Source organism: Palaemon carinicauda, chromosome 45, assembly GCF_036898095.1.
Source record: "Palaemon carinicauda isolate YSFRI2023 chromosome 45, ASM3689809v2, whole genome shotgun sequence".
In the NCBI taxonomy this organism is placed as follows: domain Eukaryota; kingdom Metazoa; phylum Arthropoda; class Malacostraca; order Decapoda; family Palaemonidae; genus Palaemon; species Palaemon carinicauda.
Window position 1 is genome coordinate 18,684,072 of NC_090769.1, and position 22,724 is coordinate 18,706,795.

Consider the following 22,724-nt stretch of genomic DNA (forward strand, 5'->3'; position numbering starts at 1 on the left):
AAATGCACAATAAAATCATTGTTGAACGTGATCAGCGATAGGGAAAGATTCTGATATTTTCACAGCGATGTAAAAAGATGCTGACACACACATACTCACACTCTGTGTGTGTGTGTGTGTGTGTAATCCATTATCATAAGTATAATACAAACAGTAAGTCCCAAATGATACAAAATGTAATCATATATCAGTGAATTTAATCAACGTTCATGTTAATGATAGAACTGTATGATTACACTAATTTAATAAACTGGCGGACATACATAGCATGTCATCTGCTAACTGTCATGCCACCATGTTTGTTTTGGTCGCCAACTTGTTTCCAAAAAGAGCAATCAGCCAGCTCAAAACACTCAGGACTTGAGTAATATCCATCCTGCATTTGCACAGGATAGTAGACTGTCTCACTATCAGGTATCACTACTTCTGATCATCTGCCAATATAGGAATGAACGATTTCTGCTCTGCTCACTGATAGTAAAGGTTACATGAACAGTGGCTTACCTTGTTTGACTGATGCTGTGGTGTGTCACAGCATGATCGTCAGCTCGTCAATCAGTTGCCATATCAGGGTTGAGTCCAAAGGGAGCTAATGTCTAAGCATTTTCTATGATTGTTCTGTTGATGAAGCCACAGGTGTACAGAAGTAGTCCTCTCCCAAATGTTTGGTTCTGTTTTGGACACTTACGACGTTGTGGGAGAGGTCCCGTACTCAACCATGTAGTAACCCCAAAGCTATCACTTAGTCTGAAAGGGTTTGATTGGTGGTACAGTACATGGCATCCTGCATTTAACAATCTAGGCTCTCTAAGGTATCACTTCTGTTGAAGGGATTCTACTGTTCACGCATGAGGACTTGCACAGTACAATCTGTAACTCTCCAAGTATCACTTCCATTAAAAGGCTTCGATTGTTGGAGCATGATGAAGGTATGACATCATACTTGTGTCTCCCCAGCCATCTTCAGCAAATAGCAAATAGAAGGAACAACGATCACATTGGATAAGCAACAACCCCAGCTGCCATCACAATGAGACCTACATCTTTTAGATGAGGTAAAAACAGAGTTGGAGCTCCACATTGCGGTCTCCAGGATGAAAGACATCGACGTGTTAGTCCAAAACCATTCAGAAGTAGCCATAACCCTAATACTGTGAGCTCTTGATGCTCTCCCTTGAGACAATGAGGTGTGCAATGCCTAGCGAATGACTCGTCTAAAGAAAGAAGACCATTGGATTCTTAAACAAGACCTTGTTAGGACATTTATGAAGGACAAAGAGCAATCTAAGGACAGCAGTCTCTCCTCATTTTCATTACCCACTGTCTCTGAGAGACATATCAGAATGAATTCCCAAGGAAGAAGATTGCTGGATAACTGTCTTCGCTCGGAAGATGACAAGTAGATGACCTGGTGTTATAGCAAGAAAGGTTGGTTCTCCAGTTGGGACATCTGATCATGCTTTGGTTTCACCAATAATCAAGACTGAGCAACCTGTACTAGATGTGTCATACTCATGTAACATATATACTGCTAAAATCCGAAGCAGACTGGAATAACATTTTGAGTGTTCTTTTGCATCTGAATTGGTCACAATTGTATATAAGAGTTGAGCCTCTCGTCTTTTGAATGAGAATATGGTCAACTTATGTGACAGACATCTCACTTCTAGTATTTAGAATACCAAGTGCAAGAGAAAACTTGGTTCAATAATGATTGTAGATCTGCTTATTTGAAGAAACAGGAGGCCTATTAACTTTGGATGGATAACAGATCAGATTTGACTTAAAATAACTAGAGTACTCTGCTAAGAGTCGTTGTTCAGACAGTTTATGATTCCGGTGAAAAAGAATACTGTACAAGTTTATCATAAAGGAAACCCTTCCTGCTATAACCCCAAAACATAAATGGAGGGCTATCCTTAAATCTGCACTAAGGTGTAGATTTAACAGTTCCTCCTTTACTTGAACCAGATGGCTCTGTCAATTAGTCCAAATGAAAAAAGGAAACCTTTTTGGCTAATGTGTTTGACAGTAAGCAGAGTACTGTAATGAGAAACTAAATCGTCCTCATTCCTCTTTTCCCAAGGCGAAACTAACTAGTTTGGCTTCTCGGTCCCATAAAATCAAAACGCACTTAATGGACCTTGATAAATGGAGGTGTAGACCCAAATGGTATTTTTCCTTTGATTTTTATAAACTGCTGATTTTTTAATTCCTAAGTTGTCTGTTATTTTACACAAGTTAGTAAGAGGAGGTTCTTTGTGCACTTGGAGAATTGATAATGTTACTCCATTAGGTAAATGTGTTTGTAGTAGCTCTAGCCCCACTGATTACTGCTAACTTTCCATAACTCCCATATTATCTATACTGAAGTTTTTTTTTAACATATTTTAGCAAAACGTTAACGTTGATTACTGCCCACGTTCCATAACTCTCATATCTATACAGTACTGTAGTTTTTTTTAACATATTTAAGCAAAACGTCTAAACACGTATAATGAAGGTAATAATCTGATTCCTAATTTGCAATTTGGCTTTTGTAAAGGCCTTGGAGCATGTGATATCCTTCGTACAATTTCCAATGCTGCACAGAAATCCCTTGATTGTGGTCAAGAAGTTTGTGTGATTGACCATAATTCTAGTTCTGCCTTTCATCGTGTTAATCATAAGGCCCTTGTTTTCAAACTCAAACAGTTAGGAGTGGGAGGTCTTTTCTTAGCATCATTATTGAATTTTCAAGTTGATGAGCACCATAGTGAGTATAGGAATGTAATATTCAATATAACTCTGGGTAGTGTTCTGGGCTCATTACTTTTCATACTGTATACAAAATGCATACTGGTATGTGGTTTGGCATAGAAAACATGCAGATACAGATGATGCTACTCTTTTTGCACCAATTCCATATCCCAAATGTAGATCGGGTTGTTGAATCCTTTAAAAAAATCTAGCTATATTAATGCATGGTGCACATATGGGACATGAAGTTGAACCTAACACAACTCAAAGTATGATTGTAAGCTGGTCAAGGACAGTGGCCCCTCAACATCCAGATCTCTGCATTGATAATGTTTCTTTACTTTAATACAACTCGTTTAAAATTTTAGGTGTGATTCTTGATTACAAAATTACTTTTGAGAAACACATTCAGTCTTTCTCCAATTACACAAAAATCTTGGCTTATTGAGAAAGTCTTTTAAGATTTTCAGCAATCAATCTATCCTGAAGAAATATCTTAATCCTTCATTCTACCTCGTTTCGAGTATTGTTCCCCTGTCTGGTCCACAGGTGTTGGATTTCATCTTGATTTGTTCAACAAGAACTTGCAGTCTATTAAATTTCTTATCCCTGACCTAGATATTAATCTCTGGTACCACCTTCATTTACTTCTTTATGCAGGTTGCATAAGATTTGTCATAATTCTGACCACCCTTTGCATTCAGATCATTCCAGACTGTACCCCTCTTGTATATATTACTAGGTATGCAGTTAATTCTAACTGTCATGCATTTCTACATTACAAGGTTCAATACTACACAGTATTCTAGAAGTTATATCTGTCAAAAAATTGTGGAATGATCTTCCTAAGTAAGCTGTTGACCTGGAGGAACTTCAGAAGTTCAAACTTGCAGGGAATGTTTTTATGTTGAACAGGCTGACATAAGTCTCTCTTCATAGTTTATATATGTGAGACCTATTCTAAAGTTGTTACTGATCTCAAGTTACTTATGTTCATTATTCATTACTTCTCATATAGTTTATATAATTCCTTTCTTCACTGGGCTATTTTACCCTGTTGGAACCCTTGGGCTTATAGTACTGTATCCTGCTTTTCCAACTAAGGATTTAGATTTGCTAGTAATAATAATACAGAGGAGGAGAAGAAGAAGAAGAAGAAGAAGAGAAGAAGAAAGAAGAAGAAGAAGAAGAAGAAGAAGAAGAAGAAGAAGAAGAAGAAGAAGAAGAAGAAGAAGAAGAAGAAGAAGAAGAAGAAGAAGAAGAAGAAGAAGAAGAAGAAGAAGAAGAAGAAGAAAGAAGAAGGAAGAAGAAGAAGAAGAGAAGAAGAAGAAGAAGCAAGAAGAAGAAGAAGAAGAAGAAGAAGAAGAAGAAGAAGAAGAAGAAGAAGAAGAAAGAAGAAGAAGAAGAAGAAGAAGAAGAAGAAGAAGAAGAAGAAGAAGAAGAAGAAGAAGAAGAAGAGAAGAAGAAGAAGAAGAAGAAGAAGAAGAAGAAGAAGAAGAAGAAGAAGAAGAAGAAGAAGAAGAAGAAGAAGAGAAGAAGAAGAAGAAGAAGAAGAAGAAGAAGAAGAAGAAGAAGAAGAAGAAGAAGAAGAAGAAGAAGAAGAAGAAGAAGAAGAAGAAGAAGAAGAAGAAGAAGAAGAAGAAGAAGAAGAAGAAGAAGAAGAAGAAGAAGAAGAAGAAGAAGAAGAAGAAGAAGAAGAAGAAGAAAGAAGAAGAAGAAGAAAGAAGAAGAAGAAGAAGAAGAAGAAGAAGAAGAAGAAGAAGAAGAAGAAGAAGAAATCATTATTGCCTTACTATGACAGTAGATTATTTAGATTTTATCTTACTTATATATTATCATACATACTGTATAAACACATTTGTCACTAACTTGATAATAAACACAGAAGCAAATATACTCCCACCCCTTTTAACACATATTCATCTATCTATCTCATGGTTCTAGTGCACCAATCTGATGGTACTTGTTATATTAATACTGCGCAACCCTCGCATTTTCACAAACAATCAGCTCTTATGTACCTTTGGTTTCCAAGGTAGACAGTATGAACTGATAGTCTGGATCCTAATATCCCTCCACTAGCTGAATTAAGCACTTATAAATAACCACTTATTTCTTATATTTAATAGCATAGCATTTCGTATGGTTTCTATTATTGATGGGTTGGAACATGTCTCAGATAGAAGAGTTCTTTGTTCCCTAATACTACTTTTTTTTTCTCTATAAGAAAGTTCAAGGCTTTAATTACTATATGACTTAAGGACTACTACAAAATGTGGATAGCGACTATAGGTTTGGAATCCAATCAGGAAATTAAGTAATTGAGAGTTTATTTGGGCTAGAATTGGTTACATAGTAAATGGGGTCTGGGGTGGTTGATAATTCTAGATTGTTATTTTCCCATATTTTCTTTCAATAACCCACCTCCATCAGTGTGTGAGTGATTCAGAAATATGAACTTCAGGGGAGTTTCATGAAAATAAACAGAATTTTCAGGATATTTCTTTTTTATTTTTTACTAGCCTGATGTCCATATACTGTACACCTCACTGATCAATGGTGTGATGAGACTAATAAGTCGGGTTTTCGACTTCGAGAGCTGAAAGGACAAAGGGACTATGACGCATCATCGACTAGTTAGTTGTCCTCGACCAACAGATGGAGTGATAATTCCCAGATGGGACATATATTGCAAGGAGAGAAAGTAAAAATCTTATTTTGGGGTAGGCATCAATTTTGAGGAAGGCGTCAACATTTCAACAGCTTCAAAATAGAGGCAATATGAACACCAAGAGTAAAAAAAAAAAAAAAAAAATTATCATTAAAAATCTATTTTTGCCTAATAAAACATTGTGCAACAAACAATCAGTTTCTTTTACTTCTCTTGTAAGTGCAAACAACATTTCAAGTAACATTTATGAAATGAGCCAACTGTTAATGAAAATTCTATGCTGGAATTTAGTGGTCATAATTCAAAATGGTCAAAAAAGAGAGAGAGAATCCACCAAAGCTACAATAATTCTATATTCTGTAGCAGGAAGATGATGAACATTTTAGTGATTTAACTTCAAAAGCTTTAAAAACTAATAAAAATGGCATAGCCCTCCTTTGAGTACTTCTTTTCATTTTGTGATAAATGAAACAGTCCTCCCATGGAGTAGAAAATTTGAACCTATCAATGTAAAAACTCCTACTATTAAATTGAGTTCACTACCACTTTATTGAAAGGTTTTATAATTTTCTACCTATTTTATCATCATACTGAGCATTTTCTTTTCTTTACTATGTGACACTCACTTTTCCACAGCACTGGTATGTGTCACAACTTCTTATTCCCAAAGATATAATATTAGAACTATGAAACAAGATGTAAATGCACCAATATTATTAGATATCATCCAAAGTGGAGAGATAAAAAATAAAATGGTTATCCCTATAAATACAGTGAGGGTATTTTCAAATCTTTATATAGATTTTCAGGGACTACTCTCTCAGCTAGAACTCCATGTACAGTGCACTTCTAAAGGAACAAAATGCACATCACATCATTTATCAGGAAATTACAGAAACTAATATTTTCCAACATAAGAACTACAATACTGCTAACCATGCGGAAAAAAAAAAGTATTATTATTTTATTCTATACCCACCTGACTTTCATAATGCTCTTCTCTGAAAACTGGCTGATATTGACATTTACCCCTTAACACTAAAAAAATTCCAAATTTCTATCCTTCCATAGGCTTAGGCCTCTAGTCTAATATCAAGACAATATAGCAGTACAGATAACAGCAATAACCTCACCTTAAGTAGAGCGTACCATCCTTTGTTATTTAAAGAAGAAATTATAACCTCTAACATCAGAATTGAATGTAAAATGTTATTTTTATTAATAAAATAAATTTTTGAATATACTTACCCGGTGATCATATAAGCTGCAACTCTGTTGCTCGACAGAAAAACCTACGGTCAAAATACGCCCAGCGATCGCTATGCAGGTGGGGGTGTACATCAACAGCGCAATCTGTCGAGCAGGTACTTAGTACTCCAAGTAAACAAAGAACCAATTTTCTCCTCGGTCCACTGGGTCTCTATTGGGGAGGAAGGGAGGGTCCTTTAATATATGATCACCGGGTAAGTATATTCAAAAATTTATTTTATTAATAAAAATAACATTTTTCAATATTAAACTTAGCCGGTGATCATATAAGCTGATTCACACCCAGGGGGGGTGGGTAGAGACCAGCATTACATGTTTACATTATTATGAGCTAAGTATTTTGTATTTCATTTTAGCAGTTATTCAAAATAACAAACATAAAATAAATAAGTACCTGGTAAGGAAGTCGACTTGAACAATTACTCTGCCTTTTTAAGTACGTCTTCCTTACGGAGCCTCGCGATCCTCTTAGGATGCTGAGCGACCCCTAGGATCTGAAGTATCAAGGGTTGCAACCCATACAACAGGACCTCATCAAAACCTCTAATCTAGGCGCTTCTCAAGAAATGACTTTGACCACCCGCCAAATCAAGTAGGATGCGAAAGGCTTCTTAGCCTTCCGGACAACCCAAAAACAATAATAAAACATTTCAAGAGAAAGATTAAAAAGGTTATGGAATTAGGGAATTGTAGTGGTTGAGCCCTCACCCACTACTGCACTCGTTGCTACGAATGGTCCCAGAGTGTAGCAGTTCTCGTAAAGAGACTGGACATTCTTAAGATAAAAAGACGCGAACACTGATTTGCTTTTCCAATAGGTTGCGTCGATTATACTTTGCAGAAATCTATTTTGTTTAAAGGCCACGGAAGTTGCGACAGCTCTAACTTCGTGTGTCCTTACCTTCAGCAAAGCTTGGTCTTCCTCATTCAGATGGGAATGAGCTTCTCGTATTAACAGTCTGATAAAATAGGATAAAGCATTCTTTGACATAGGCAAAGATGGATTCTTAACTGAACACCATAAAGCTTCAGACGGGCCTCGTAAAGGTTTTTAAATAGAACTTAAGAGCTCTTACAGGACATAAGACTCTTTCTAGTTCATTTCCAACCATACGATAAGTTTGGAATATCGAACGATATTGGTCAAGGCCGAGAAGGCAGCTCGTGTTTGGCTAGAAAACCAAGTTGTAGAACATGTAGCCGTTTCGGATGAGAATCCGATGTTCTTGCTGAAGGCATGAATCTCACTGACTCTTTTAGCTGTGGCTAAGCATATCAGGAAAAGAGTCTTTAAGGTGAGATCTTTCAGGGTGGCTGATTGTAGCGGTTCGAACCTGTCTGACATAAGGAATCTTAGTACCACGTCTAAATTCCAACCAGGTGTAACCAAACGACGCTCCTTCGTGGTCTCAAAAGACTTAAGGAGGTCCTGTAGATCTTTATTGTTGGAAAGATCTAAGCCTCTGTGACGGAAGACTGATGCCAACATGCTTCTGTAACCCTTGATAGTGGGAGCTGAAAGAGATCGTTCTTTCCTCAGATATAAGAGAAAGTCAGCTATTTGAGTTACAGAGGTACTGGTCGAGGATACGGATACTGACTTGCACCAGTTTCGGAAGATTTCCCACTTCGATTGGTAGACTCTAAGGGTGGATGTTCTCCTTGCTCTAGCAATCGCTCTGGCTGCCTCCTTCGAAAAGCCTCTAGCTCTCGAGAGTCTTTCGATAGTCTGAAGGCAGTCAGACGAAGAGCGTGGAGGCCTTGGTGTACCTTCTTTACGCGTGGCTGACGTAGAAGGTCCACCCTTAGGGGAAGTGTTCTGGGAACGTCTACTAGCCATCGAAGTACCTCGGTGAGCCATTCTCTCGCGGGCCAGAGGGAAGCAACTAGCGTCAACCTTGTCCCTTCGTGAGAGGCGAACTTCTGCAGTACCTTGTTGACAATCTTGAACGGAGGGAATGCATATAGATCTAGATGTGACCAATCTAGTAGAAAGGCATCTATATGAACTGCTGCTGGGTCCGGGATTGGTGAGCAAAATATTGGGAGCCTCTTGGTCATCGAGGTTGCGAAGAGATCTATGGTTGGCTGGCCCCAGGTGGCCCAAAGTCTCTTGCATACATCCTTGTGGAGGGTCCATTCTGTTGGAATTATTTGTCCCTTCCGACTGAGACAATCTGCCATGACATTCAAGTTGCCTTGGATGAACCTCGTTACTAGTGATATGTCTAGACCTTTTGACCAGGTGAGGAGGTCCCTTGCGATCTCGTACAATGTCAGAGAGTAGGTCCCTCCTTGCTTGGAGATGTACGCCAAAGCCGTGGTGTTGTCCGAGTTCACCTCCACCACTTTGCCTTGAAGGAGAGACCTGAAGCTTTTCCAGGTCAGACGTACTGCCAGTAGCTCCTTGCAGTTGAAATGCATTGTCCTTTGACTCGAGTTCCATAATCCCGAGCATTCCCTACCGTCTAATGTCGCACCCCAGCCTACGTCCGATGCGTCCGAGAAGAGAACGTGGTTGGGAGTCTGAACAGTCAGGGGAAGACCCTCTCTAAGGTTGATATAGTCCTTTCACCAAGTCAGACTAGACTTTATCTTTCCGGAAACCGGGATCGAGACCGCTTCTAGCGTCTTGTCCTTTTTCCAGTGAAAAGCTAGATGGTATAGAAGAGGACGGAGGTGTAGTCTTCCTAGTGACACAAATTGATCCACGGATGACAGTGTCCCTACCAGACTCATCCACAGCCTGACTGGGCAGCGTTCCTTCTTCAGCATCTTCTGGATGGATAGCAGGGCTGGGGGCTGATCGTCTTGTTCAGCAACGTCCTCATCAGAGGGTTCCTCATCCGAAACTGATGAGGAAACGGCAACGGAGTGGGCAACGTCTGACTCGATGAATCCGGTCGCACTGGTGGATGTGTGACGGAGCCGGACGCAATATCATGGCACTGCTGCACAGTCTGTGAACTGTCAACAACCATGGGTGCGCGAGGAAGTACAGCGTCAACCCGAAACTGTCTAGACTGTCTGGGTTGTGCAGTCAACACCCTACCGGGTTGCTGAGGTTGACGCACTGCGTCACAACAAGTCACCTCTGCTGGTTGTTGAACGTCCTGAACGTCAACAACCACCTCCGAGCGTCGCTTAACGTCAACGTGCGACTGGCAACCCACACTGGGTCGCATCGGTGGAGGAACCACCTCAACTGGCAGATGCGAGTAGGTTACCTCAGCGTCAACAGGGCGCACAACCGACCGGTTGGAAGGTTGTTGGCCAGAAGGAGGAACCACCTCAACTGGCAGACGCGAGTAGGTTACCTCAGCGTCAACAGGGCGCACAACCAACCGGTTGGAAGGTTGTTGGCCAGAAGGTTCTTCTCCGCATTTAAGTCCTCTATCAAGGACACAAGCTTGGACTGCATGTCTTGCAGCAAAGCCCATTTAGGGTCTACGGGAGCAGGTGTGGCAACAGACGGGGTTAGCGACTGAGGCGGAACCATTTACCATCCCTGAAAGCCTTGTTATGTGTGACATAATAGTACAGCAAAACTTCAAAGGCTCGACAAAAGTTGAGAAGTTGACCTGTAAACAACTTGGAGCGTCTCCTGGCTAGGCGCCAGGGCGAGTCTACCAGAATTGAGAAGTCTATCTGGGCAGAGGCATGAACTCCCAAGCCGAGAACTTCTCTCGTGTCCTATCAGACTCTCGCTCTATAAGCCAGTTTAAAAGAAGGGAAATCAAAGGCTGTATCCTAAAACTCCTCCTGGTGCAAAACCAGTCGCCTAGCCAACGTAACACTCTCTAGGAGAGCGAGAGAGCACTAGCTTAACAACAACGGCTTCGAAGTAGCTAGGCCTAGTGTAAGTTCTGACGTTTAGGCGAACGAGGAGCAGCAGTTACAAGATCCGGACGAAGATCCTTAAAAAATCATCATGATTTAATTAAAGTCCATAGGAGGCTAAGCAGCTTAAGGCTCCTCTCCAAATGACAGAGTCCTCAAGGGAATATCAGTAGGAGGGAGAACAGCACTTTCTCATCTACAGGAACCTTGTCCGATAAAAGCTAGGTTATCTCAGTGAGTCTCTCACTGGTGCATTAGTAGCAGACCAGAAGGCAACGTCATGTAACTGCTTGACAGTCTGTGAACTGTCAACAACTGAACTGTCAACCACAACAGGTGCGTGAGGACATACAGCACTGGTGCATTAGTAGCCGACCAGAAGGCAACGTCATGTAACTGCTTGACAGTCTGTGAACTGTCAACAACTGAACTGTCAACCACAACAGGTGCGTGAGGACAGAGTTCACTCGAGACTGCTTTGACTGTCTATACTGAGCAGTCAAAACAACTCTAGAATGCGGAGGTTGACGCACCGCGTCAAAACAAAACAACTTAGACTGTTGTTGTACCTCGCGAACGTCAACGGAAGGTTCCGTGCGTTACTGAACGTCAACATGCGGCTGGCAGGGTACACTGGAACGCATGGGTGGCGGGACTCTCTCAGCTGGAGTGCGGCAGAAGGTCGCCTCAGCGTCCACAGGACGCACAACCGTGTTGGTTGTAGGTTAGAGGTTGGTGCAGTGTCAACCTTCTCCGCACGAAAGTCCCGCATCAATGACGTTAACTGAGACTGCATGGTCTGCAGCAAAGACCACTTAGGGTCTACAGGAGCAGGTGCGGCAACAGACGGTGTGACTGCCTGATGCGGTACCGCTTTGCCTCTCTTAGGAGGTGAGCAGTCGTCGGAAGACTGCAGCGAGTCCGAACTGACCCAGTGGCTACAACTGGGCCGTTGGACTTGCGCGGAAGGGACCGACTTGCGCTTAATAAGCTGCGAGACCTTGGTCCATGGTTTCTTACGAGAAACCTCTTCCGCAGACGAGAAATAAATGGGCTCTCTCGTCTTTGTGTGGGTGGGGCGATCTTGGGTAGATACGCCCGAAACCACGGAGGGAAAAGTCTGTTCGTTAATCAAGGCCTGACGAACCCATAAGTCGTTCGACATTACTTCTCCCCTGGGCTTGGGAGCATGCAAGAGGTCCCGGACTAGGTGAACGACAGGCACGAACAGACGAACCCTCGGACGCAACACTGTAACACTTTGCGCATATCACTTTATCACTTCGATTTTCTGTTTTGCACTTATTTCACTGAAATCGAAACTTTTACTGATTTCTACCTGAAACACGCAATTCTACCCTTCATTAAAAGGTAGTAATAGCGAAATCAGTCGTATAATGCAGCTCATTAATACTAGCAAAAAACAGAAAACATATATAAAGATAAAAAATTCAGTGGCTGGGAAAGAGACTAAACACTAGTTCAAATAAACTACGTTTACAATCTCTCACCGCACATAGCCTGGGGACAAGAATAAAACCCTAGAAACGTTTTACCTTCTTCCCCGTACAGCGACTAGGGAGGAGAGTAACACGAGAAACGTTACCCGCTTGAACGGAACGTTTTCTCTCCTCTCTCTCCCTCCGTCCTATCTCTCCCTCTCTTTCTCTCTTGATTTCGCACCTAAGAGAAGAGCCCAATTATATATCGTCAAAAAAACATGTTATTTGACTAAAGGAAAAAACTGAAAGGTTTTCCAAATAAAAAGTTCCTTTAATTTAGAATTTAAAACATTTAAGCTAAGAAAGAATGAACGAAACGTCAGAATCGATTTACTCTTACTGCAAAGTGAAACCGTGATACACTCTCTCTCTATCGTAACGATAGAGCGCAAGTTGAACGTCCTGAACGTCAACAACTGCGTAGTCTAAAAAACTAAACGTTAGTTCATCTTTGAAAACAGTACGAAGACTATCAAAGAAATTCTTTCATAAAACATTAAATTTAAAAAGTTTTAAATTCTTTAAAGGCTAAATACGATATAACGGGCTCAACGTTGATTAACTTCGGTTTCAAGTTAGGACCGCCTACTATCAGGAAAGGTCGCATATAAACAAAACATAAAAATTTATTTTTATATGTTTATAATAAATGGAAAGTTAATCGAAGAGGCCTAATAAAGGCGGAGAGATATAAAATATATAGATCTATAACGTGTTAAGCAAAATTACTAAAAACCTAAACACACTTCCGTCTAAGGGAAGGGTCGGCCATTTAAAAGTGAAAGAGAGTCCATACTCTCTTTGTCACCATAATTAAATCTATCCATAACGAGTTCAAGTTTTGAGATGAAGATAAAACACCTGCATAGCGAAAGCTCAAAACTAGAATAGTGTACTTCACCAAATAGTTGTGAAAACAAATCCAGTTAGTAACAGCGTATTAGTAGGTCTTGCCGGTAGCCCGACAGAGAGAAAATTGGTTCTTTGTTTACTTGGAGTACTAAGTACCTGCTCGACAGATGGCGCTGTTGATGTACACCCCCACCTGCATAGCGATCGCTGGCGTATTTTGACCGTAGGTTTTTCTGTCGAGCAACAGAGTTGCAGCTTATATGATCACCGGCTAAGTTTAATATTGAAAATTAATAATACACAATAAAAAATTGAAAGCATTGACAAATTAACCCAAACTTTACCTTTGAGGAGAGTCGTGGCTAGCATAAGGGAATAGAGGAGGAGGAGGAGGAGGAGGAGGAGGAGGAGGAGGAGGAGCTTTAAAAGAACTACTTTAAATATTTTCCTATTCTACAGGAATTTATGTACTGATAGGATATTTTGTCGATAAATATCTATCAAGAGGTTCGTCATGATCACCTACTACATCGAGGGGAGTGATATACAGGGTAACAACCAAAAAGTCATAGTTATACAAAAACATGAAGCAACCATTCAATTTGTTTTAGATTGCCCAACACCCCATGTCACGCCATTCATATATTACGAGCACTTATTTAATTGAACCCAGGAATATTAGGATCCAGAGTACCAGCTCTGTCATCTGCCCCAAGATCTAGTAGTACAGTAGTCAAAAAGACCGGACAAGGTTTCAGAAATAGAACGTTTACGTAGGATGAATGAAGCAAATATAAAGCTTGAGGCTTTGAGAGAGAATCTAATTCTGTAATGCACTGCGTACAATCAAAAAGCTTACCGAGTGGTGCATAAGAACTACTAGACATAACTTGAGGAGTTAGGCTAGGTTCCAAAACTGGACAGGTTAGTTTATACTTCTACCTAGTCCAAAGACATAAAGGCCTTCTGAGATTCCACAAGAAAATAAGTAAGACAAGAGATACTGAAGCTCATCATTATCAAAATTAGACTTGCTAATGACGAGTAACATTATTGCCACCATCGCTGCTATAAACAACTGACCTTGTCTTATCTAGATTTAACCTTAAATTAAAAACCAGCTTATTACATTTGGAACTTTTGATTTGGTTACCTTGAAAAATCTATGTTGTAATTATTAACAAGCCCAAAAGACATCCATCACTGTTACTAACAAACAAAATAGCACTTGTATGGGAAATTACAGTATTTAGTTTTATGGGGTAAACGTTGATATAAGTAAGCTTCCAAAGAGGAGCAATATGAACATCAGGAGAGGTTTAAAGAAATGAAAAAAAGTTTCAAAATAGCAATAAACCATCTAAAAGACATCTTACAAAATATCTAAATGTTTAACTTTAAAAATACTGACATACTGTACTTTCATTTATTGGATATTATCCTGGCACATCCCCCAAACCAAATATAATACTGTGCATTCATTTTATATATATCATACCTTTTTCAGAATTCCAATTCGGTACTTTAGTTTAACATTCTCATTCAAGAGAGACAGGTATTCCTTATCGTCGGTATCTATATCATCTAAATTTCCATTACTTAAAGCTTCCAATTGGGCAGCTAATCTTTCCGTTTCTTTTTCCTGCAAAGAAAAATAACAATTATTTGCATTGTATCAAAATATAAATACAGTAACAGAGACTAACAGTACTAGGCAACTTCAATACAGTATAACAGTATAGGAGTCATTAAACTCTAATATGCTTGATCTTCCATGAATTAAGTACAGCATTGACATATCCAATTTGGGTAAAAGGTTAGAAAAAATGTTATTTTTATAATAAAATAAATTTTTGAATATACTTACCCGGTGATTATATAAGCTGCAACTCTGTTGCTCGACAGAAAACTCTACGTTAAAAATCCGCCAGCGATCGCTATGCAGGTAGGGGGTGTACTTCAACAGCGCCATCTGTCGTGCAGGTACTCAGTACTCAATGTAAACAAAGAACTCAATTTTCTCCTCGGTCCACTGCGTCTCTATTGGGGAGGAAGGGAGGGTCCTTTAATATATAATCACCGGTTAAGTATATTCAAAAATTTATTTTATTATAAAAATAACATTTTTCAATATTTAACTTAGCCGGTGATTATATAAGCTGATTCACACCCAGGGGGGTGGGTAGAGACCAGCAATAAATGTTTACATTATTATGAGCTAAGGATTTTTTATTTCATTTTAGCAGTTATCAAAATAACAAACTTAAAATAAATAAGTACCTGGTAAGGAAGTCGACTTGAACAATTACTCTGCCTTTTTAAGTACGTCTTCCTTACGGAGCCTCACGATCCTCTTAGGATGCTGAGCGACCCCTAGGAGCTGAAGTATCAAGGGTTGCAACCCATACAACAGGACCTCATCAAAACCTCTAATCTAGGCGCTTCTCAAGAAATGACTTTGACCACCCGCCAAATCAAGTAGGATGCGAAAGGCTTCTTAGCCTTCCGGACAACCCAAAAACAATAATAAAACATTTCAAGAGAAAGATTAAAAAGGTTATGGAATTAGGGAATTGTAGTGGTTGAGCCCTCACCCACTACTGCACTCGTTGCTACGAATGGTCCCAGAGTGTAGCAGTTCTCGTAAAGAGACTGGACATTCTTAAGATAAAAAGACGCGAACACTGACTTGCTTTTCCAATAGGTTGCGTCGATTATACTTTGCAGAGATCTATTTTGTTTAAAGGCCACGGAAGTTGCGACAGCTCTAACTTCGTGTGTCCTTACCTTCAGCAAAGCTTGGTCTTCCTCATTCAGATGGGAATGAGCTTCTCGTATTAACAGTCTGATAAAATAGGATAAAGCATTCTTTGACATAGGCAAAGATGGTTTCTTAACTGAACACCATAAAGCTTCAGACGGGCCTCGTAAAGGTTTAGTTCGTTTTAAATAGAACTTAAGAGCTCTTACAGGGCATAAGACTCTTTCTAGTTCATTTCCAACCATACGATAAGTTTGGAATATCGAACGATATTGGCCAAGGCCGAGAAGGCAGCTCGTTTTTGGCTAGAAAACCAAGTTGTAGAACATGTAGCCGTTTCGGATGAGAATCCGATGTTCTTGCTGAAGGCATGAATCTCACTGACTCTTTTAGCTGTGGCTAAGCATACCAGGAAAAGAGTCTTTAAGGTGAGATCTTTCAGGGAGGCTGCTTGTAGCGGTTCGAACCTGTCTGACATAAGGAATCTTAGTACCACGTCTAAATTCCAACCAGGTGTAACCAAACGACGCTCCTTCGTGGTCTCAAAAGACTTAAGGAGGTCCTGTAGATCTTTATTGTTGGAAAGATCTAAGCCTCTGTGACGGAAGACTGATGCCAACATGCTTCTGTAACCCTTGATAGTGGGAGCTGAAAGAGATCGTTCTTTCCTCAGATATAAGAGGAAGTCAGCTATTTGAGTTACAGAGGTACTGGTCGAGGATACGGATACTGACTTGCACCAGTTTCGGAAGATTTCCCACTTCGATTGGTAGACTCTAAGGGTGGATGTTCTCCTTGCTCTAGCAATCGCTCTGGCTGCCTCCTTCGAAAAGCCTCTAGCTCTCGAGAGTCTTTCGATAGTCTGAAGGCAGTCAGACGAAAAGCGTGGAGGCCTTGGTGTACCTTCTTTACGTGTGGCTGACGTAGAAGGTCCACCCTTAGGGGAAGTGTTCTGGGAACGTCTACTAGCCATCGAAGTACCTCGGTGAACCATTCTCTCGCGGGCCAGAGGGAAGCAACTAGCGTCAACCTTGTCCCTTCGTGAGAGGCAACTTCTGCAGTACCTTGTTGACAATCTTGAACGGAGGGAATGCATATAGATCTAGATGTGACCAATCTAGGAGAAAGGCATCTATATGAACTGCTGCTGGGTCCGGGATTGGTGAGCAAAATATTGGGAGCCTCTTGGTCATCGAGGTTGCGAAGAGATCTATGGTTGGCTGGCCCCAGGTGGCCCAAAGTCTCTTGCATACATCCTTGTGGAGGGTCCATTCTGTTGGAATTATTTGTCCCTTCCGACTGAGACAATCTGCCATGACATTCAAGTTGCCTTGGATGAACCTCGTTACTAGTGATATGTCTAGACCTTTTGACCAGGTGAGGAGGTCCCTTGCGATCTCGTACAACGTCAGAGAGTAGGTCCCTCCTTGCTTGGAGATGTACGCCAAAGCCGTGGTGTTGTCCGAGTTCACCTCCACCACTTTGCCTTGAAGGAGAGACCTGAAGCTTTTCCAGGCCAGACGTACTGCCAGTAGCTCCTTGCAGTTGAAATGCATTGTCCTTTGACTCGAGTTCCATATTCCCGAGCATTCCCGACCGTCTAATGTCGTACCCCAGCCTACGTCCGATGCGTCCGAGAAGAGAACGTGGTTGGGAGTCTGAACAGTCAGGGGAAGACCCTCTCTTAGGTTGATATAGTCCTTTCACCAAGTCAGACAAGACTTTATCTTTTCGGAAACCGGGATCGAGACCGCTTCTAGCGTCTTGTCCTTTTTCCAGTGAAAAGCTAGATGGTATAGAAGAGGACGGAGGTGTAGTCTTCCTAGTGACACAAATTGATCCACGGATGACAGCGCCCGTACCAGACTCATCCACAGCCTGACTGAGCAGCGTTCCTTCTTCAGCATCTTCTGGATGGATAGCAGGGCTGGGGGCTGATCGTCTTGTTCAGCAACGTCCTCATCAGAGGGTTCCTCATCCGAAACTGATGAGGAAACGGCAACGGAGTGGGCAACGTCTGACTCGCTGAATCCGGTCGCACTGGTGGATGCGTGACGGAGCCGGACGCAATATCATGGAACTGCTGCACAGTCTGTGAACTGTCAACAACCATGGGTGCGCGAGGAAGCACAGCGTCAACCCGAAACTGTCTAGACCGTCTGGGTTGTGCAGTCAACACCCTACCGGGTTGCTGAGGTTGACGCACTGCGTCACAACAAGTCACCTCTGCTGGTTGTTGAACGTCCTGAACGTTAACAACCACCTCCGAGCGTCGCTTAACGTCAACGTGCGGCTGGCAACCCACACTGGGTCGCATCGGTGGAGGAACCACCTCAACTGGCAGTCAACAGGGCGCACAACCGACCGGTTGGAAGGTTGTTGGCCAGAAGGTTCTTCTCCGCATTTAAGTCCTCTATCAAGGACGCAAGCTTGGACTGTATGTCTTGCAGCAAAGCCCATTTAGGGTCTACGGGAGCAGGTGTGGCAACAGACGGGGTTAGCGACTGAGGCGGAACCGTTTACCATCCCTGAAAGCCTTGTTATGCATGACATAATAGTACAGCAAAACTTCAAAGGCTCGACAACAGCTGAGAAGTTGACCTGTAAACAACTTGGAGCGTCTCCTGGCTAGGCGCCAGGGAGAGTCTACCAGAATTGAGAAGTCTATCTGGGCAGAGGCATGAACTCCCAAGCCGAGAACTTCTCTCGTGTCATATCAGACTCTCGCTCTATAAACCAGTTTAAAAGAAGGGAAAGCAAAGGCTGTATCCCCCAAACTCCTCCTGGTGAAAAACCAGTCGCCTAGCCAACGTAACGCTCTCTAGGAGAGCGAGAGAGCACTAGCTTAAAAACAACGGCTTCGAAGTAGCTAGGCCTAGTGTAAGCTCTGACGTTTAGGCGAACGAGGAGCAGCAGTTACAAGATCCGGACGAAGATCCTTAAAAAAAAATCATCATGATTTAATTAAAGTCCATAGGAGGCTAAGCAGCTTAAGGCTCCTCTCTATCTGACAGAGTCCTCAAGGGAATATCAGTAGGAGGGAGAACAGCAACTTCCTCATCTACAGGAACCTTGTCCGATAAAAGCTGAGTCTCTCACTGGTGCATTAGTAGCGGACCAGAACGCAACGTCATGTAACTGCTTGACAGTCTGTGAACTGTCAACAACTGAACTGTCAACCACAACAGGTGCGTGAGGACGTACAGCGTCCACTCGAGACTGCTTTGACTGCCTAGACTGAGCAGTCAAAACAACTCTAGAATGCGGAGGTTGACGCACAGCGTCAAAACAAGTCAACTTCGATTGTTAGTGAACGTCTAGAACGTCAATAGGAGCATCAGCCAGTGGCCTAACGTCCAAATGCGGCTGAAAAACCACACGAGACCGCATCGAGTGTGGTTCTAAACAACCTGACTGACGTGACTAAGCTACGCCAACGTCAACAGTAAGCACAAAGGAACGTTAGGTTGGCTGAAAGCCAGGATATCGATGAGATAAACGGCTAGACTCAACGGACTAATCGGCAGAATAGTCTTCCATAAGGGAGGCAAGCATATACTGCATGTTTTGCCATACAACCCCTTAAGGATCAACGGAAATGGTTGTGGTAATAGACGAGGGTAACGTCTGTGACCGCAACACTTTGCCTACAAAAAAAGACTTTCGGAGTCTGTGTTACGCTTTTGTTAGGCGGCGAGCAGTTATCCGATGACTGCATAGGGTCAGAGCTGTCCTAATGGCTGTAACCAGGACGCTGGACCTGTCCTGAAAGGACTGACTTTCGCTTAAGGGCTTCGAAACCTTGTGACAGGTTTCTTATGCGAAAAGCCTACGGATGGCGAGGAGAAACAACGTCTCTCTCGTCTTATGGTAGGGGAGATCTTGGTAAGAAACACCCGATACCATAGAGGGAAAACGTCTGTTCGTTGGTCAAGGCCTCTCGAACCCATAAGTCTTTTGACATTACTTCTCCTCTGGGCTTGGGAGCTTGCAAGAGGTCCCGGACTAGGTGAACGACAGGCACGAACAGACGAACCCTCGGACGCAACACTGTAACACTTTGCGCCTCGGACGCAACACTGTAACACTTTGCGCATATCACTTTATCACTTCGATTTTCTGTTTTGCACTTATTTCTACCTGAAACACGCAATTCTACCCTTCATTAAAAGGTAGTAATTGCGAAATTAGTCGTATAATGCAAGCTCATAATACCAGCAAAAAACAGAAAACATATTTTAAGATAAAAAGAAAAATCAGTGGCTGGGAAAGAGACTAAACACTAGTTCATATAACTACGTTTTCAATCTCTCACCGCACATAGCCTGGGGACGAGAATAAAAACCTAAAAACGTTTTATCCTTCCTCCCCGTACAGAGACTAGGGACGAGAGTAACACGAGAACAACGTTACCCGCTTGAACGGAACGTTTTCTCTCCTCTCTCTCCTTCCGTCTCTATCTCTCTCTCTCTTTCTCTCTTGATTTCGCATCTAAGAGAAGAGCCCAATTATATATCGTCAAAAAAACATGTTATTTGACTAAAGGAAAAAACTGAAAGGTTTTTCAAATAAAAAGTTCCTTTAAATTAGAATTTAAAACATTTAAGCTAAGAAAGAATGAACAAAACGTCAGAATCGATTTACTCTTACTGCAAAGTGAAACCGTGATACACTCTCTCTCTATCGTAACGATAGAGCGCATGTTGAACGTCCTGAACGTTAACAACTGCGTAGCATAAAAAACTAAACGTTAGTTCATCTTTGAAAACAGTACGAAGACTATCAAAGAAATTCTTTCATAAAAATGTTATTTTTATTAGTAAAATAAATTTTTGAATATACTTACCCGATAATCATGTAGCTGTCAACTCCGTTGCCCGACAGAATTCTACGGGAGGGATACGCCAGCTATCACAATACTAGAAGGGGGTGTACTCACCAGCGCCACCTGTGGCCAGGTACTACAGTACTTCTTGTTGACACCTCCTCAATTTTTCCTCGGTCCACTGGTTCTCTATGGGGAGGAAGGGAGGGTCAATTAAATCATGATTATCGGGTAAGTATATTCAAAAATTTATTTTACTAATAAAAATAACATTTTTCAATATTAAACTTACCCGATAATCATGTAGCTGATTCACACCCAGGGGGGTGGGTGAAAACCAGTGTACAAGATTAAAGGATAGCTAAGTATCCCGTATTTCATATAATCAGTTATCTCAAAATAACAATGAAATAATAAGTACCTGGTAAGGAAGTCGACTTGAACCGTTACTCTGCCTTTTTTTTAAGTTCGTCTTCCTTACTGAGCGCAGCGTTCCTCTTAGGAGGCTGAATCAACTCAAAGGTGCTAAAGTATATAGGGCTGCAACCCCTACTAAAGGACCTCTACACAACCTCTAACCCAGGCGCTTCTCAAGAATGAATTGACCACCCGCCAAATCAAAAGGATGCGGAAGGCTTCTTAGCCTACCGTAACAACCATAAAAACAACAATAAAAGCATTCAAGAGAAAGGTTAAAAAAGGTTATGGGATTAAGGGAATGTAGTGGCTGAGCCCTCACCTACTACTGCACTCGCTGCTACGAATGGTCCCAGGGTGTAGCAGTTCTCGTAAAGAGACTGGACATCTTTAAGATAAAATGATGCAAACACTGACTTGCTCCTCCAATAGGTTGCATCCATTATGCTCTGCAGAGAACGGTTTTTATTAAAGGCCATCGAAGTAGCTACGGCTCTCACTTCGTGGGTCCTTACCTTCAGCAAAGCAAGGTCTTCCTCCTTTAAGTGAGAATGGGCTTCTCTAATCAGAAGCCTTATATAATACGAAACCCCGTTCTTGGACATAGGCCTCGAAGGGTTCTTGATTGCACACCATAAGGCTTCTGATTGTCCTCGAATAGGTTTTGACCTATTAAGATAAAGTTTCAGAGCTCTGACAGGGCAAAGAACTCTTTCTAGCTCATTACCTACCATGTTGGAGAGGCTAGGTATCTCAAACGATCTAGGCCAAGGACGTGAAGGAAGTTCATTCTTAGCTAAGAATCCAAGCTGTAAAGAACATGTTGCAGATTCGGATGTGAACCCAATGTTCTTGCTGAAGGCATGAACCTCACTGACTCTCTTAGCTGTTGCAAGGCAGACGAGAAAAAGAGTCTTGAGGGTAAGGTCCTTGAAGGAAGCTGACTGGAGAGGTTCGAACCTAGGTGACATAAGGAACCTTAAGACTACGTCTAGATTCCAGCCTGGAGTGGGTAGACGACGTTCTTTAGTAGTCTCAAAAGACTTAAGGATGTCTTGAAGGTCCTTGTTGGAAGAAAGGTCCAAACCTCTGTGGCGGAGAACTGAAGCCAACATACTCCTGTACCCTTTAATCGTAGGAGCTGAAAGGGATCTCTCATTCCTAAGATGTAATAGGAAGTCAGCTATTTGGGTCACAGAGGTATTGGTAGAGGAAACTGCATTGGCTCTACACCAGCTCCGGAAGACTTCCCACTTGGATTGGTAGACTCTACGAGTGGATACCCTCCTTGCTCTGGCAATCGCACTGGCTGCCTCCTTCGAAAAGCCTCTAGCTCTAGCGAATCTTTCGACAGTCTGAAGGCAGTCAGCCGAAGAGCGTGGAGGTTTGGGTGCAACCTGTCTACGTGAGGTTGACGTAGAAGGTCCACTCTTAGAGGGAGAGTCCTGGGGACGTCGACCAGCCATTGTAGTACCTCTGTGAACCATTCTCTTGCAGGCCAAAGGGGAGCAACCAGCGTCAGCCGTGTCCCTTCGTGCGAGATGAACTTCTGAAGGACTTTGTTTATGATCTTGAACGGTGGGAATGCGTAAAGGTCGAGATGGGACCAGTTCAGCAGAAAAGCATCCACATGAACTGCTGCTGGGTCTGGAACTGGGGAACAGTACAAAGGAAGTCTCTTGGTCATGGAGGTGGCAAACAGATCTATTGTCGGCTGACCCCACAAGGTCCAAAGTCTGTTGCACACGCTCTTGTGGAGGGTCCATTCCGTGGGGATGACCTGATCCCTTCTGCTTAGGCGATCTGCTGAGACGTTCATGTTGCCCTGAATGAACCTCGTAACTAGGG

General features: G+C 42.0%; 1 protein-coding gene across 2 annotated transcripts in view; it reads right to left on the reverse strand.

Annotated features, from left to right (window-relative positions):
- Positions 1 to 22,724, reverse strand: part of LOC137634911 (arginine--tRNA ligase, cytoplasmic-like) — a 94,231-nt gene that overhangs the window by 63,976 nt on the left and 7,531 nt on the right. The window contains exon 2 of one of the 2 annotated variants that reach the window (XM_068367456.1): positions 14,372 to 14,515. In XM_068367456.1, the coding sequence (XP_068223557.1) occupies positions 14,372 to 14,515 (144 nt within the window). Of the gene's footprint in view, positions 1 to 14,371; positions 14,516 to 22,724 lie in introns of those variants that run through there. The other variant, XM_068367457.1, reaches the window with a different exon arrangement.